Below are 20,074 nucleotides of genomic sequence, written 5' to 3'. Positions count from 1 at the left end.
AAATTCATGCTGCCACTTTTATATCGTCATATAATAATAAGTACAATAATTAATGCATTGAAAATGTATACATTAAGATAATAAGTTTCGAATGGATCGATCCACAATGACCTAGGTTCATATACAGGGCCATCCTTTGATGTTGACTTCCAATTTACGACACATGTTTAGAATAGTCAATGGATTAATTTTTTAACGAAACGATTGACTAGGTAATGGACTAGTTTCATCTGATTTTTGAACAAGTCTATGGACTACACCTTTGACTTTTTGAGGTTAAATGATTACATTCTCAATTATAATTACATTTGAAGTAATTGTAATTTAAGTTTTACCAATTAGAATTATTTTTAAGATGCAATTGATTTCCAATTCCATTAATTGTAATGGAAGTTTTTCCAATTATTATTACTTATAATTGAACAATTTTAAATTACAATTACTTGTAATTGAATAATTTCAAATTATAATTATTTGTAATTGAACAATTTCAAATTACAATTATGTGTAATTGAACTATTTTAAATTACAATTATTTGTAATTCTACATTTTTTTCCTTATAATTACATGTAATTGTAATTAGTAATACATAAATTACAATTACAAGTAATTATAATTGTTAAATTTCAATTACAAGTACAAATATGTATTTATTTGTAATTGAAAAAACCTTAATTGCAATAAATTGTAATTGATTATTGTTCAATTATGCACTACAAGTAATGGTAATTGTCTATATAATGAATAACTTTACGTAATCATTACAACCAAGCGCGGGATTAATATATTGAGCAGTCTATTTGTTTCTTTATGGATTAATCTATTAACAAAACGGACGCAGACATTGCTAAAATGAGTAAGAAAGTATAGTCGGGCATGGCCGACCAAATGATACCCTACATCTTGATTATATTTTAGAAATTATCTATTTTTCATAAAGATACTTTTATTTAATTTATTGATATTATCAATTTCATCGCGATACTATGGGTTATAAGTGAGCCTGTAGCTTTGGCATAAGGTTTACATGCACAGCCAGCCGGACAGACGGACGGACGGACATGTCTTAATCGACTTCGAAAGCGATTCTAAGTCGATCGGTTTACTTGGCGGGTATATGAGAAATATCTGAAGAAATTCCAAATACTTTTCATGGTAAGAAATAATAACAAAATCAGACATTTGTTTAAGAAAATAATCGACTAAAAATATTCTCAAAAAATGTTCACTGATTTAGCTTCATTTAACCTAATTAAACCACATTATTAATTTTAATATAGAAACTAAGTTTAATTGGCATCAAATGTTCTAATTAATAATTTACATTATATTTGAATTATTTATTAAATAAATACTCCTGGTAAAAGCGCAACCGTGTTTCCAATTAAAATACAAATATACAAAAAAAATATAATAACAATTTAATGCGATATTTATATGAATTTATAATGAATACAACTTTATGCGAAAATAATTACTAACAAATAAATTGGAAAATTAGTGGAAAATGTAAAAACCCGGCAAAAACTCAATAAAGTTAATAAACTTACATAATTAATTACTATTCAGTGACTACCACATACCAAGTGCATTAATTGTAAGTAATTTTTATAATGACTTATATATATAATCAAATATGAAAGTACTTCATTTTGAGTATTTGTAAGTACTTATTGCAGTAGTTATTTGTAAGTGAGCGTTATAGGTACTACTTGACTTCAATATAATCACCGTGTTATAATAAAGAGTTAAAATGCTAATAAAGAAGTGGTGAAAACTCATTACTTTTTAATGTAAGTTTTTGCTGGGAAGCTACAAACTTTCCATAAAATTACCATTTTGTTTTTATAAAAAAAGTATGAAATTAACTTAACAAAAGTATTTATTTAAAAAGTTAGAATTATTCTCAAAAAAATCTATAAACTTTTGTAAACTCAAACCATTTTATTCCAATAACCTTGCCTACTTTTGAGAGTAAACTGCTTGTGTTCTTCTAATATTCTTATTATTGACTCCTTTAGTAGTTGAAATTTAATAAAAAAAATTTCTTTATCACAAAATATCTAATAACAAGTGAATGCTTGCTTAATCTAAAGGTCATTTCATTTTTCAAATTCATAAATTTTCTAATCAAAATATTTTCATGTTTACAAATTGGTTTCATTTCTCTTTACAATGCACTCACCCACACACACACACACAACGACAACTAAGTAAAACACAAAGTTAATGTGTTTGTGTTGACTACCTTTACAAATTCTAATCACAATGTGTCCTTGAACTTTTTGTTGTTTTTTTTTTTTCAAAATAAAAAAACAAGAAATATGAAAAAAATAAATAAAACACTAGTAAACAACTACTCGGTGTCCCTTTCTACTCAAAGAATACAAAGAACAACAGCAAGAACAACTGCATAAACACAATACTTTAGCAGCTACTGCAATTTATAAGCAACAAAAACAATATTAACTCACTTACTACTACTACATGAATAGAAGAAATACTCATTGATATTGTTGCATTTACACTTTCTTGTTGTTGGCTAAGCGCATAAAACTGGTGCATAACTTTAGGCAATTTACTTAAATATTTGGCATTGTTTTCAGATTTTCTCTTCTTTTAGTGGACATGAATTGTTGGTCTTTGTTGTTAAAGCCTGTTTTCATTCCCTGGTTTGCTATTGTTGCTGTTTAACCAACTAATTTATCTGCTGTTTAATGTTTAAGCTGTTTTTTAGCTTAAATTCTTTGTTGAAATCAGTTTTAAAAGCAAAATTTTGAAAAAAGTTTTTTGTTTAAAAGTTAATTCACTCTAATGTACAAATTCTCAGTTACGTGATTATTTATTATCTTCTCCATTTGTATGATCTGTATTTTTTTTAATTTTTTATGTTGAGGTTTATTTTTTTTTTGGTACGTGGTTGTGCTATTTACAAAATTGGTTTTAACCTGCTGTGAAACAAAAAAAAAAGTTTTTTTTTCTCATTTTTCGGGGTTTTGTGGTTATAAGTGTGTCTACCTGTGCTTAAAAAAATTCACGTACTGCAATTTTGTTATATAAGTACAGAGAGAGAAATTTCGGGAGTAAACAAATTACTAAAAGTTTCAAGTTTTGTTGATTAAAAAAATGCAGAACTTTAGACTATAGTCCAGTCCATTGTCTAGTTTATAGTCTAGTCTATAGTCTAGTCTATAGTCTAGTCTATAGTCTAGTCTATAGTCTAGTCTATAGTCTAGTCTATAGTCTAGTCTATAGTCTAGTCTATACACAGAGGGAAAAAGAAATATACACGCCTGGTACCAAATTGACATCAAACTGTTTATAATTTTTCAATAACATCCGTTGTCGAAGTAAATACATACGTACGGCAACACTATGTATGTAATGTCGACAACATTGCAACAATTCGTTGTCGAAATCTAAATTGTATACACATCCGTTGTCTAAATGTTAACAAACGTGGTAAGCTCACTATTGGCAACGGTTTGTTTGTCAATAGTGAGCTTACCACGTTTGTTAACATTTAGACAACGGATGTGTATAAAATTTAGATTTCGACAACGAATTGTTGCAATGTTGACAACGTTGCGTTGTCAACATTACATAGTGTTGTCGTACGTATGTATGTACTTTGACAACGGATGTTATTGAAAACTTATAAACTCTTTGGCGTCAATATGGTACCAGGCGTGTATATTTGTTTTTCCCTCTGTGTAGTCTAGTCTATAGTCTAGTCTATAGTCTAGTCTATAGTCTAGTCTAGTCTATAGTCTAGTCTATAGTCTAGTCTATAGTCTAGTCTATAGTCTAGTCTATAGTCTAGTCTATAGTCTAGTCTATAGTCTAGTCTATAGTCTAGTCTATAGTCTAGTCTATAGTCTAGTCTATAGTCTAGTCTATAGACTAGTCTATAGTCTAGTCTATAGTCTAGTCTATAGTCTAGTCTATAGTCTAGTCTATAGTCTAGTCTATAGTCTAGTCTATAGTCTAGTCTATAGTCTAGTCTATAGTCTAGTCTATAGTCTAGTCTATAGTCTAGTCTATAGTCTAGTCTATAGTCTAGTCTATAGTCTAGTCTATAGTCTAGTCTATAGTCTAGTCTATAGTCTAGTCTATAGTCTAGTCTATAGTCTAGTCTATAGTCTAGTCTATAGTCTAGTCTATAGTCTAGTCTATAGTCTAGTCTATAGTCTAGTCTATAGTCTAGTCTATAGTCTAGTCTATAGTCTAGTCTATAGTCTAGTCTATAGTCTAGTCTATAGTCTAGTATAGTCTAGTCTATAGTCTAGTCTATAGTCTAGTCTATAGTCTAGTCTATAGTCTAGTCTATAGTCTAGTCTATAGTCTAGTCTATAGTCTAGTCTATAGTCTAGTCTATAGTCTAGTCTATAGTCTAGTCTATAGTCTAGTCTATAGTCTAGTCTATAGTCTAGTCTATAGTCTAGTCTATAGTCTAGTCTATAGTCTAGTCTATAGTCTAGTCTATAGTCTAGTCTATAGTCTAGTCTATAGTCTAGTCTATAGTCTATTTCTCCGTGTATATTTCACTTTATAATTTATGCATGCGTATTCTCATTTCGCTACTGCATTCAGTAGTGGGTTTTTGTGCTATAGTTTTCATCCACTTCCCAGACCATTAAGGTTCAGCTGCTCGTAAACTTTCATACTTAGAAAGCAGGAGTAGTATTCAACAGAAATGTCAAAGGTTTAATGCAAAAAACGTAGTTGCAATTTATACATCGGTGAAAATACGTTGTGCATATGTATAGGTGTAATATATTGTTTTTTTTTTTTTTTTTCAAAAATAGATGGAGAGAGCAGTAAACTAAGGCTATCAATTGGCTGGGATATAGTAAAGTGTATCTAATCGATTTATGAGTTCACACAAGCCTACTTAAGTAGATTAAAGTGAAATTTTAAAATGCTGCCGCTAAGCTTAGTGAAAGTTTAAAATAGCTATTATTTTTTAATTTGAAAAAAATGTGTTTAAAATTTAAGTTAATTTTCCTTTAATAAATAGCTTTTTAAGTATTATTTACACATTTTCATTTTAATCCTTTTTGTGAGTTGCTACTTAAAATGGCAAATGACATTAAAATTAAGTTCTTTCTTAAGGAGTAAAATAACATTTACTTATAACATTACTGAAACACTTTATTATTTTATCCATTTCTTTTAGGCTATTGTATTGTTGTCTTCTTTTTAATGTCTGTTTTAATTTATAATTTTTTGTCATTTTTTTTTTTTCATTTATTAAAATAATGAAATACTCGTTGGGGAGTATGTGTTGTTATTGTGCTTGTTACGTTGAAAATAAGGATTTATTTTTCTTTCTCAGAATTTATGGCAGATATTTTGCTCATTTTATTTAATCCGAAAAAAAGAAAATATGAGAAGAATATAAAAGAAAGTATAAAGTAATTTATCATGTTTTAAAATTTTTGTTGATGAAGAATAATGTTTGCATTGTCATGCTGCAAATATAGTGCGGCAAATAATTATAAAACTTAGTAAAAATTTTTAAATTAGTTTAAGAACTTACTATATACACGTCTATAGACATGACTATAAACCAGTCTATATACTTGACTGTAGACCAGCCTATGGACTTGACTATAGACCAGTCTATAGACTTGACTATAAACTTGTCTATAGACTTGACTATAGATCATTCTACAGACTTGACTATAGACTTGTCTATAGGCTTCACTATAGACCTGTCAATAGAACAGTCTATAGACTTGACTATGGAACAGTCTATAGACTTGACTATAGAGAAGCCCATAGACTTGACTATAGAGCAATCTATAGACTTAACTTTAGACCAATCTATTCACTTGACTATAGACCAGTCTATAGTTTTGACTATGAACCAGTCTATAGACTATGGACTAGTCGATAGATTTCCAATCTATAAACATGACTATGGACCAGTCTATTGAATTGACTATGGACCAGTCTATAGACTTGACTATGGACCAGTCTATAGACTGGACAATGGACCAGTCTATATACTTGACTATAGACCAATCTATACTCTGAGTATAGACCAGTGTATAGACTTGACTGTATATCAGCATATAGACTTGACTTTAGATTAGCCTAAAAACTTGACTATAGATAGAATTGACTATAGACCAGTCTATAGACATGACTATAGACCAGTCTATATAGTACATAGTACAGTCTATAGGATTGACTATAGACCAGCCTATAGCCTTGAACAGTCTATTGTCTTGACTATATACCTCTCTATTTTCTTGACTATTGACCAATTTATTGCCTTGACTATAGACCAGCCTATAATCTTGTCTATATATACCAGTCCATTGCCTCGACTATAGACCAGTCTATCTCTAAAATATACATATGCAAGTAAGGGAAAATATATTCCTGACCTTATAATTATTTCAAATAGTGTTTTTATTTTACTAGTATAAGTTTCTGTTTAAAAATTTGTTCAAAGATCTCTGAGTACATAAAAGTTTTAGTTATTTTTTAAAGAAAAACTATTTTTTGTTATTCTACATTAATTAAAACAGCTTGTTGTAGAGTACATATGTTTATTTAAGTTCTTTATCCTTTTGTTAATTTCTAAACTTTTATATAAAACAATTTAAATACGAAAAAAAAATAAAAATGTTAATAAATGTTAATGTTTTTCTTAAATTTATTTACAGGTAACGCTTTAAAATTTTTAAATACAACATGTCTTTGTTATTGACCGGCAATAGTCATTCCATGTCCGAGGAGGAAATTGATGAGTAAGTTGTTATTAGAAAAAAATTCTTTATTTTCCCTTTAGCAATATTTTATAGCACCTTTTTAGTAACAAGTTCACTTGTTTTATTTTATTTAGAGAGTTTTATGAATAAAAGAAATTAACTTATTATATCAAAATTATTATTATTACATATTAAAATTTTAATAATATCCTAAGGATTAACCTGAAAAACCTATACAAAAATATAGCAAATCCTAAATGTATGCTTTATTATATAGATTGATTTGAAATAGCATTAAACTTTGTTTGAGTTTACGTATGTGTAGAAGTAAGATAGCTCTCTGTCTAACACAGCTTTAAAGCTATTTTTACAGTTTGGAGCTTTAATCAGACTTAGAGTAAATATATAATAATATTATGTCTGTTAAAACTGTTTTCCGGGGGCCCACTAGTAAGGGGGTTATGGGAAAACATGGACCGATTTTGTCTATTTTCAATACCAAACAAACCTTATCTATAGAGAATATTTATGCATAATTTCAGCTGTCTAGATCCTTCCGTGTGGTCCCTATCAAGATTTCAACAGACAGACGGACAGACAGACGGACGGACAAGGCTAGAATATATATACTTTTATGGGTCTTAGGCGAATATATCGATGTGTTACAAACGGAATGACAAAAACAATATACCCTCATCATTTTTGAGGGTGGGTATAAAAATATCTAAAAAATTGAGTTAAGTTATTTGGCTTATAAGGCAATACAATACAATAAAATATGCAACTAAAACTTCAATATTATTATTAAAAATTTTTAATTTAATTGGCTTTTTAAAATTATATATTTTTTTTATTTAAATATTTAAAAAATTTAAAATTTTGATTGCCAAATTTTATAAATTATGTGAACGCTTTTATAAGCTTTATAAGTAGTAAAGCTTTGTAGTAAAAATCTCGTTAAATTATTTAACATTTTTTAATAGAAAATCGCTTGTAAACATATATACTTCCCAATAGCGATGCATGTAACTAGTAAAAAAGTTCAACATTTAATTAAAACTAAAAAAAGTAAATAAAATTTAAATTTTTCTTCTCTATTTTAACTTTTAGCATGGTTAGGTAAGTGTGTTTTAACTAAAAACTTTTTAGTAAAAAAATTTGTTAAAAAAATAGTTAACACATAGAAATTAAAATACCCTTAAAATATATTTAAATAAAATCCTGCAGAAAAAAGTAGAAACAAATAAGTCCTTTTAGAAAAGAACTCAAACAGAAAATTATTTTTAAAAGACAACAAAACATATGTTTATTGCCCTCTAAATTAAAATTTTCTTTTTGTAAAACCTTAAAGCCCTTAGTATGCGAAAAAAGCTCCATATATACTTTAGTTATTTTCATTTCCTGTTAGGAATATATTTAAATATACATTTTGTTTCTATAGCTTTTGTTGTTATATGTCTTTGTCATTTCCCTTTTATACAAGTTTGTGGTGTCAGCCTTCACAAGCTGACTACATGTGTCATTTACAAGATTTTAAACAATTCCCCATAGTACAACAACCAAAAACAGTAAAATAAAAAAAACATTAAATTTCCAAAAAAAACATGGTTTTAATTTCACAATTTCCGTTTAATGGTTATTTGGAAAGTGTAAAAATCCTCACAATCACACTTCTAACCACTTGATTTTCTAGTTCCCCTTAATAATCATCATCATCATTATTGACGCTCTTCGTTTTAGACATCCATACACATCCATCCGTTACAACTTAAATAACAGGAAATCTATTTGTATTTCATCGACAACAAAATAAGTAAAAATTTCAGGGGAAATTTTAATGGGGGGGGGGGGGGGGTGGGAAGCGTAGTGGGGCCTGGTAAAAGTCAATGTTTATGAATGACAGATGATTGTGTGGTCAGTGGGTTGTTCGTTTAATTTGAATGGATAGCACCTTTTTAAGTGTGAATAAATTGTTTTGGGTTTTGGGCTCTTTTCAAAGTTTTATTTAAAAGTTTTTGATTTATGCTTAACACCACAATTTTGCCTAATTTCAAACATAATTGGTTTTGACAGTTTGGCTTTCTGGGAAAGCACAGTGGAATGAACAGAAGAAAAAAATTAATCATAAAAATCATCGTGCTGTGATCAACTTTAATCCCAAAAAATCTTTAAACGCATTTAAATCAAGACTTTCTCGTTCATAAAGGGAAAACCCGGTAGAAATTGATACAATCCGTTGTCAAAAGTGAGCTTACCACGTTTGTTAACATTTAGACAACGTATGTGTAAAATTTAAATAACACCTAGTAATCATTTTGACAACCACCATTGTAATTTTGACAACGCATCGTTGTCACAGCTACAACGAATTGTTGTGATTTCAATTACGCTTTACAACTATCCGTACGTATTTTGACAACGGATGTTATTGGAAAATTATAAACAATTTGGCGTCAATTTGGTACCAGGCATGTATAATTTTAAAACGTATTTTTCCCTCTGTGTTCATGGCTGATTTGTACTTGATCATGGGAAATGTTTGTTGGTAAAACAAAAACAATATATAGTATTCACTGGATGTATGATCGTCCGAAACTCAGTTTTCTGGACGTAATTCCTATGAATTGCGTGCATGATGTTATATCCAAGATATTTGGATCTTATTTCGGCGAAAGACTGTCATTGATAAAAAAAATTCTCTAGAGTTTCACTGTCCTCTCTACATGCTCTACATTCGTCTGAATCCTCACTTCCAATTTGTATAGCTGTACCCGTAAAACTGTGTGTCCACTCAGATTACCTACCATCATACTAATCGCAGACTTGTCCATTTTGAAGAAGTAGCTCGTCCTACTCTCGTTTGGGCTGCCCCATTGGATCTTTGTGGTTCCACCAACCTTTTCATTATTACAAGAGGCCTTATGGATTTCTCCCGCCCATATTTTCCCAAATAGCCTGGTACACATGCGATTTAAACCTTACCTTTAAGAGAGTATTCGGTTAGTGTTGTCTTACAATCCAATACGGTCTTAGATTTAACACTATCATCTGATATCGTCCTAATTGCCTTCTGGCTGTCGGTAAATATGTTATGACCTATGTGCGCCATATTTATTCTAATCCAATTTACGCATTCCGTATTGCTTGGACTTCTACCTGGAATGTAGTGTTGAGATTAGGTAAACGGTCATATATTTCTGTTTCTGGATATTCAATATAGAACTCCAGGTCCATTTTGTCCCCCAATTTAGAGCCATCCGTGTAGCAACGGATTCGTACTGGTATTTGTTCTAATTTTCCGCTTAACCAAGACCTTCTAACTGGAATCAGTGTTTCAAAGTTTCCGACATATTCAGTGTCTGGTATGCGATCGGGCACGTCCGATGATTGTGTATAGCCTTCCTGATGATTGATGATGATTGATTGATGGCCTGTCTTATAACCGCTTTTGGACAGATCGTTTAATGTTATGAGCCGTTCGGCGGTAAGTGTTTCAATGTGTGGAATATCTAGCAACGTGCCCAGAGCCTTGGTTAACATTGTACTCACGGCACCACTTATATATATCCAAGCAGCATGTATGCTGAACTACCTTTAGTAGTTTAATTATCCTTAGTAGTACTAAGGCCCCATTTCATGGTTCTAAGATTCTCCTACATAACGCCCAGCAACTATGTTCCTTGTTTATTCTATCCACTATACCAATATATGTATATAATTTCAGTAAAATGTCTTATTTTATACCAAATTTCAAACAAGTCTCCCTTAAACAAGCTCTCTCTCTCTCTCTACACTTAAAGAATTATCCAACAGTACACTAAGCAATTTTTCATAAGGATAAAAACACACTTATCATCCCTTCACACAATTGATTATTGTTTACGAACATCAGTTAACCTAAAACTGTTTATTAAACATAAATCAAAATGTCAAATTTTCCAATGAATTAAAGCTAAGAAAGGGACCCTTTACTAACAATTTTCTAACTCCAACTCCCGCGCCAAACCAAACAACCTTTCACAAAATACAACAACGTTTCTACTCGCACATTTATAAACAAATATTTGTTTTATCCTGCAGCTAAATTTAGAACGAGAAAAAAAAGAGAAAAATGAGTGTTATTATACAGATAACATTGAATCCTTAAAATACACATATGGCCATTTTATTAAAATAACACAGAAGGTGTGTGTGTGTGTATGTGTCTCTTTACAGTTTAGTGAAACGGAAATAACTAAGCACATTGAAATTATTTTAAAATACTTAAATATTGAATTTTAAGAATTAAAAACTTAATGTTTTTAAAAAGAATTTATTAAATAGTTATCTTAGATAATTGTTTGATAAGTATTTTGAAATAATTTTGTTGTCCCCAAGGCTAGATTAAGTTTGAAATTCTTTTTCTCTTCCTTCTTTCGTTAAGTATTTATCTTACTTTATGCTTTACTTTTTAGAAAAGAAAATATTTTTTTTTATTTTTGAATACTGATAAGCCATATTGATCGAACATCTAATAGGGCGTTAATAATTTAAAACCAATCAACTATCATTTCACTCCCACTAGCTAAAGCTTAAAAGCTTTTAGATTTTTTTAAGTTGCAGAAAACTTTTAAATTTTTTATGTAGATGTTAAAAAAATTACAGTTTCTTAAAATATTACGTTTGAACCAAATATAAAACTTTTGTTAGAAGAAACATCTTTGAAATTATTGACCATAATTACGGTCCATAATTGACCCAACTTTATATATAGGGCCAGTTGTATATAATCTAATCAAATGTTCTAAATTTGATGATAAAAGTTTAATAAATAGTGACTTATAAGATAAACTTATTTTGGAAGTCTGAACGGATGATTTCCGAAATATATTTCGCACTTTGCCATGACTTTAAGCGGATGATTTAGTTCTTTAGAAAATTATTGTAAATTTTTACCAGCTCTTAGGCACCACCAAAATTTGTCTTTACTCAAAAAATCTCATAAACCATCCAAATTTATGGCTCTCAAGATCTCTTATAGTTTAAACAAGAAAAATTTTTTAGTCATGACTCTATATGAATTCAAACAATTGTACTTCTTTAACTTGAACAGAAAAACACTTGGATTTTGGTTTGTTTTATTTTAATTTACCACCATTTCCTCCTCTCATCCTTTTCAATGATGTGGCTGTTAATTTTGTGAAATGAAATCTTCTTGTATTTTTAGTCTTAATCTCTTTCGTTATATTTGTACTACATACTAGCACTTGAATGTATTTTCCATTTAATTGTAAGTGAGTGTGCTCAAATGTTTGAGTTTATTGGACCCTACATGAAGATTAAAATAAGATATAAAAGTTGGCCATATCTTTTGTTACTAATCAAACTAAATTGCAATGTGTCAGTATTAGAAATATTCTAAATATCTACATATAGATATCTCTGTTATCAAAGGGTCAAAACCTTAGAAATGATACAATTACGGATGTATCATAACTATATTTTCCATATTTGGAAAATGTTTATGAGCGAAAATCTGGAAGATCAACTTATAAATAGTTTAAATATGTTCAGAAATAAATTGAAGCATTAGCTTTCTAATAACACAGGTCGGCAAAATTAAAAAAAAATACCGAAACCCTGAGACCAAGTTATTATTTTTTCCATCACATCTGGGATTTAAAAAACGTCATTTCTGAGGTTATAATAGAGTCAAAATAAAACATCTTCTTTCTTCTTCGAGATATCTTCACCTAAAGTTTGAAAACTCATAGTTTCGAAGAAAATATTGGATCCCCACCTACCTAAGGATGGTCCAATCGACTCAAAATCACTTTCTGATTCGATATAATGATGTCTGTCCGTCTGACAACTTCAACAGGTGATAACTACTTCTTTCTTCTTCGAGATATCTTCACCTAAAGCTTGAAAACTTATGGTTTCGAAACAATATTTTGGATCAACACTTAACAAAGAATGTTCGAATCGATTCAAAATCACTTTCTGATTCGATTTAATTATGGCTGTCCGTCTGACGACTTTAACGGGTGATAACTACTTCTTTCTTCTTCGAGATATCTTCACCTAAAGCTTGAAAACTCATGGTTTTGAACAAAAATTTTGGTTCCACACCTTTCTAAGAATGTTCTAATCGACTCAAAATCACTTTCTGATTCGATTTAATGATGTCTGTCCTTCTGACAACTTCAACGGCTAATATCTCAACAATTACAGCAGAAAAAATGTAGTTTTTGTCAATTTATTATGCTTTAGATGAAGATATCTAGAAAAAGAAAGAAGATATTTCAGATGTTAAGCCTATATTTTAAAGCTTTCAGATGGCTTACAACATTTTATAAATAAGATTGGCTTTGGCACTGTTATAACGTCTAAAAAAGGGCCAAAAATATATATGTATATATTTTTTAACTTGAGGACACGATTTCTCGAATCCCAGATCTGATAAGGAAAACCCAGTTTTGGATTCCGCGCAGCTCAATCCTTTAGAAAATAATACTTTGGCTTTTGGGTTAACAATTTGTTGATCTATGTAATCAACTGATTTATTGAGGGTCTTTAGGTAAATTATGGACCAAATTTTTTCAAATTCAAGAGAGTGATTAGTTGCTAATAAAAAATCATTTTTGTCTAATCACTCTACTTGTTGTATATTTGATATTGATTTCTGGAAAGGACTTTTTATGGGGCTACGATCAAATGTGAACCGATTATGACCATTTGTAATACAAAGTAAGCAAGCTGCACCTCTTTAAGCCGTATCATGTTTTCAACAGAAAGATGACCCTTGAATAGATCGTCCTAGAATCGAAGAAGACAAATATAATGGCAAAATCATTATACACCCCAAATTTTTTTCATAGGGGGTATAAAAGATTTATCAAAAAGTCAAATATCTTCTTTTTTATTTTGACCAATATCTTTTTCCAGCAAAAAATCCTGCCTAAAATATTATTAAAGCAAGAAGGATATATACAAGTCGCTACAAACAGCTAAATTTAAGACACTTGTTTTGCTCATCAGTGTGGTGTGCTTGTGTGCGGTAAACTGTTTGTTTATGTATTGACCACATTTGTAAACCACAACAATAATCTTATGAATACAACACACAGCAGTTTGCTGCATATTGTTTAGTTTGTTTTACTATTTTGTATTGAAAAAGTTTTTTTTTTTCAAATAAATAAAACTGCCAGCAGACAACAAACCATACTGCAAGATAAAAACTTGAATAATAGTTAAATAAATAGAAATATAAAGGAAAAAAATGCAATTTGTAATAAAAATTGTTGACACAGTTAAAATCGAAACGAAAAGTGAAACAAACCAAAACAAATATTGAGACTAGTAAACGCAAAAAAGTACCTAACGAAGAATTATTGAAAGTAGAGTTTGCTATTTTTCACAAGATAAGATTAAGAACAATATTTGTTAACTTTTACAATTATTGTTATAAAGGAAACAAGCATTTTTTCCAAATGTTTTACTTAGGAAGTTATAATTATGAAATTCTAGGGGATTTTGGGAATTTCTTAAAATGTTGACATTTTTAAAGAATTTTTTATAAATATTGAAAATATTTTGTTTTATTAAAGTTTTGTAAAAAAAAATTTAAAAATTTAATTAAATAAAGTTCCCCACTTTTTTTCTAACTGAAAACCCTAAAAAAACACATTTATCATCATTTTAATTCATAAAACTAATCATTTTTTTCATTACTATGGTTGTAGTTGTTTTTATTTTTATTTATTCTCTCTCTCTCTTTTATTTTAATTTACTAAAATTGTATGAGTTGCATTAAAAATGTTTGTGTTTCAGTCAGTTTTATTTATTTGTTTTATGTATTTTTATCGTGAAACCTTCAGAAAAAAGGGGGCCTGACTTTATTTATTTATTTATGCAGAAGTTGTAGTTGTTTTCATTTATTAATATTTATTTTTTTTTTTTTCTTTCTTTCTTTGAATAAGAGAATTGAAAGTAATGAAGAAATAATAAACACAGAAAACAAATATAAAATATATCGTAAAAAAAGTGACGTGAGGAGTTTGAAGTAAACCGAAAATGATGACTCAGACCGCACACACACTTACACGCAGTCTAACAGACAGTTGTTGGTATACGTGAGTCCATTAATGTCTACTTGACACTTTTGGTTAAATATTTATACCAAATTCTTTGAAATTTGTTTAGCAAATTTTGTGTGTGTAAAACAAAGCCAAGTATTTTAACGAAATTTTTGTTTAAAACTGAACTTGGGACTATGGAAGTTTATAGATTGTTTAAAACAAAAATGCACAATTTTTTATAATTACATATATTGACAGACACTTCTCTGAGTTTATCAAAGTTTATGGGTATTCTAACACCTTCTCAGTATATTCATTCATTATATGAATGTCGGTGTACCAGTATGTTATTTATCTAATCACTGTTTTCAAAGTTTTCATGTCATGAAACAGAAAAAAAATGTTTGAATTCAATTCTAGAAAATGTTCAATAAAATTTTATGTCATAATATTACTGCAATATGTCATCTTACTTAACATAACATAACAATATATTCAGACATTTTAACTAGCGAGGAATGTAGATCATAATGTTCTTAAGGCAAAATTATGTCATGACATAATTATAACTTTATGACTATAATATAATAAACTTTTCACAACAGTTTTTGTATTTGTCATATGTATGTACATATAGACTAGAACTATAGACACGACTATAGACTAGACTATAGACTAGACTATAGACTAGACTATAGACTAGGACTATAGACTAGACTATAGACTAGACTATAGACTAGACTATAGACTAGACTATAGACTAGACTATTGACTAGACTATAGACTAGACTATAGACTAGACTATAGACTAGACTATAGACTAGACTATAGACTAGACTATAGACTAGACTATAGACTAGACTATAGACTAGACTATAGACTAAAGACTAGACTATAGACTAGACTATAGACTAGACTATAGACTAGACTATAGACTAGACTATAGACTAGACTATAGACTAGACTATAGACTAGACTATAGACTAGACTATAGACTAGACTATAGACTAGACTATAGACTAGACTATAGACTAGACTATAGACTAGACTATAGACTAGACTATAGACTAGACTATAGACTAGACTATAGACTAGACTATAGACTAGACTAGACTAGACTATAGACTAGACTATAGACTAGACTATAGACTAGACTATAGACTAGACTATAGACTAGACTATAGACTAGACTATAGACTAGACTATAGACTAGACTATAGACTAGACTATAGACTAGACTATAGACTAGACTATAGACTAGACTATAGACTAGACTATAGACTAGACTATAGACTAGACTATAGACTAGACTATAGACTAGACTATAGACTAGACTATAGACTAGACTATAGACTAGACTATAGACTAGACTATAGACTAGACCTATAGACTAGACTATAGACTAGACTATAGACTAGACTATAGACTAGACTATAGACTAGACTATAGACTAGACTATAGACTAGACTATAGACTAGACTATAGACTAGACTATAGACTAGACTATAGACTAGACTATAGACTAGACTATAGACTAGACTATAGACTAGACTATAGACTAGACTATAGACTAGACTATAGACTAGACTATAGACTAGACTATAGACTAGACTGTAGACTAGACTATAGACTAGACTAGACTATAGACTAGACTATAGACTAGACTATAGACTAGACTATAGGCTAGACTATAGACTAGACTATAGACTAGACTATAGACTAGACTATAGACTAGACTATAGACTAGACTATAGACTAGACTATAGACTAGACTATAGACTAGACTATAGACTAGACTATAGACTAGACTATAGACTAGACTATAGACTAGACTATAGACTAGACTATAGACTAGACTATAGACTAGACTATAGACTAGACTATAGACTAGACTATAGACTAGACTATAGACTAGACTATAGACTAGACTATAGACTAGACTATAGACTAGACTATAGACTAGACTATAGACTAGACTATAGACTAGACTATAGACTAGACTATAGACTAGACTATAGACTAGACTATAGACTAGACTATAGACTAGACTATAGACTAGACTATAGACTAGACTATAGACTAGACTATAGACTAGACTATAGACTAGACTATAGACTAGACTATAGACTAGACTATAGACTAGACTATAGACTAGACTATAGACTAGACTATAGACTAGACTATAGACTAGACTATAGACTAGGACTATAGACTAGACTATAGACTAGACTATAGACTAGACTATAGACTAGACTATAGACTAGACTATAGACTAGACTATAGACTAGACTATAGACTAGACTATAGACTAGACTATAGACTAGACTATAGACTAGACTATAGACTAGACTATAGACTAGACTAGACTAGACTATAGACTAGACTATAGACTAGACTATAGACTAGACTATAGACTAGACTATAGACTAGACTATAGACTAGACTATAGACTAGACTATAGTCTAGACTATAGACTAGACTATAGACTAGACTATAGACTAGACTATAGACTAGACTATGGACTAGACTATAGACTAGACTATAGACTAGACTATAGACTAGACTATAGACTAGACTATAGACTAGACTATAGACTAGACTATAGACTAGACTATAGACTAGACTATAGACTAGACTATAGACTAGACTATAGACTAGACTATAGACTAGACTATAGACTAGACTATAGACTAGACTATAGACTAGACTATAGACTAGACTATAGACTAGACTATAGACTAGACTATAGACTAGACTATAGACTAGACTATAGACTAGACTATTAGACTATAGACTATAGACTAGACTATAGACTAGACTATAGACTAGACTATAGACTAGACTATAGACTAGACTATAGACTAGACTATAGACTAGACTATAGACTAGACTATAGACTAGACTATAGACTAAGACTATAGACTAGACTATAGACTAGACTATAGACTAGATAAAATTAAAAAAAACTGTTTTACCGGCATGAATTAAATATGCATGCCATGAAAAAATAATTTTCTATAATTAATGTTATGACATAAATTTATGCAATTGATTAATATCATGACATGATAAACATATTATATAGGAAAATATTATAATTTTTCTCATCCATAGTGCTAGTTTCCTAGCCATGTCTATCTCTACTTTTACAAACTATCTCATTATTATATTTTTCATCTTATACAATATTCTACTATTATAATATGTATATTTTTTCCACACTCCTTGTTATAAACTCATTAAACTATTCCATAACTTATAGACATTCATAGTCTTGTTTTTTCCCGTACTCTTGTAATAACACAGAATCATTATTTTTCTATAGCTTAAGTTTTCATTACAAAGAAAATCGTTTAAATTCTTTATATACTATTTATATGGCAGGCAGATGATGTTGGGTCTTGATATGAACTATTTTAAATATACCAACATATAAACTTTGAAAAATTTAAATAGATAGCGAGTATGTAATGTGTTTAAGTATAATAACTATAATGATTTATATTATAACATTACTTTACTATCAAAATACCAAAGATGTAATCATCTTTAAACATTACGTCAAATGTCATTTGCATTTACATTTATAATGTATGAGAAAGTATGTTGTAATTTTATCTAATGTAGTGAGTGGTATATGTCAACTTTATGTCATGAAAATGTATACATCGGAGAGATGCAGGAAAATTGCTATTAAATAATGATTTTGTATGAATAATATAGATACAATTGAACAGACAATGATACAATGACATGAAAAAATTATTTTCTAAACAAATTTTTGTCATGACATAAAAGTTTTTCACTGAAGATCAATTTGTCAGGACAGTTGAGCAAATTTTCTATAACAACATTTTTTCTTTTTTAAAGAGATGTGTCCTGACAGAAATAAAACAAATTTTCTTAAGAAATTTTTATATCATTAAGAAAATTTTTTGTCATGACAAGTGAATAAATTTTTTTTAACAAATATTTTTGTTATGACATGAAAAACAATTTCGAAATAAAAATACATTTTCTTTAAAAAATGTTATATCATAACATTTTTTTCGTTTCTTTTTTTTTAAATGAGATGTGTCATGACAGTAATAAAACCAATTTTCTTAAGAAATATTTATATCATTAAGAAACAGTTTTTTGTAGAAAATTTTTGTTATGACATGTGAACAAACTTTCATAAAAAATATTTTCGTCAAGACATGAGAAGCCATATTCAAATGAAAATACATTTTCTATAAAGAATATTATATCATGACATTTTCGTCGTTTCTTTTTTTAAAAAAAAGATGTGTCAGTAATAAAACCAATTTTCTTAAGAAATATTTATGTCATTAAGAAAAAGTTTTATGTAGAACATTTTTTGCCATAACATGTGAATAAACTTTCTTAAAAAATATTGTTGTCATGACATGAGAACCAATTTTGAAATGAAAATAAATTTTCTATAAAAAAATTGTATATCATGACATGAAACTTATTTTCTGAAAAGAAATGTTTTAATGAAATGAGTCATGTCATGTTATGAGACAAATTTTTTTAGATAAATGCTTGTCATGGCATAAAAGTTTTTTTAAAACTTTTTTTAGAACATAGGAAATATTTTGCTTTATTATGATATGAGTTTCATTCAGAATATTCTTGCAATGACATGAGAATAAATTATCTAAGAAAGATTCTTGACATGACATAAACAAATTTTCATTGCCATGTTATGAACGTTTTCTAAAACCCTTTTAAAACATATAAGAAATATGAACAACTTTTCTTTAGAAAAATATTTGTCATGACATGTGAATAAATTTTCTTAAGAAAAATTTATATCATTGAGAACAAATTTTCTTACGAAAAATATTTGTCATAAAATGTGAATAAATTTTCTTAAAAAAATATTTTTGTCATGATATAACCCATTATGAAATGAGAATAAATTTTCTAAAAAATATTTATATCATGACATGAAACTTATTTTCAACAAATTTTCTTTAGACAAATTTGTCATGACATGGAAAAAAATTTTCTGGGAAAAATTTTTCAAATGACATACGAAAACGAATTTTTTTAAGAATTTTAGTTTTTCATGACATGAGAACAAATTCTATTAAAATAAAACTTTTGTCAAGGCATAAAAACATTTTTCTGTAGAAAAGACCGTATAAGAATTTTTTGTTATGAAATGTTGGTTCTGACATAAAAATAATTTTTATTTTGAAAAATTTTTATTACGAAATTTTTGTTATAAGATGTATGTCATGACATCGAAAATTTTTTATAATTTATATTTTTTTTTT

The 20,074-nt window shown here is 28.9% G+C and overlaps 1 protein-coding gene across 4 annotated transcripts in view; it reads left to right on the top strand.

The window, feature by feature from the left end:
• LOC119603443 (uridine phosphorylase 1) overlaps window positions 1-20,074 on the top strand; it is a 46,119-nt gene that overhangs the window by 10,466 nt on the left and 15,579 nt on the right. For 2 of the 4 annotated variants that reach the window (XM_037955483.1, XM_037955482.1), the window contains exons 2-3: window positions 6,682-6,765; window positions 7,837-7,845. In XM_037955483.1, the coding sequence (XP_037811411.1) occupies window positions 6,710-6,765; window positions 7,837-7,845 (65 nt within the window). In that variant the 5' untranslated portion in view covers window positions 6,682-6,709. The remainder of the gene's footprint in view (window positions 1-6,681; window positions 6,766-7,836; window positions 7,846-20,074) is intronic. The other 2 variants (XM_037955485.1, XM_037955484.1) reach the window with 1 other exon arrangement.

This window comes from Lucilia sericata, unplaced genomic scaffold (genome assembly GCF_015586225.1).
Source record: "Lucilia sericata isolate MDLA Ls3-8-SP2 unplaced genomic scaffold, ASM1558622v1 Contig000307F_arrow, whole genome shotgun sequence".
In the NCBI taxonomy this organism is placed as follows: Eukaryota; Metazoa; Arthropoda; class Insecta; order Diptera; family Calliphoridae; genus Lucilia; species Lucilia sericata.
This window is presented reverse-complemented; position numbering and strand designations above follow the sequence as displayed.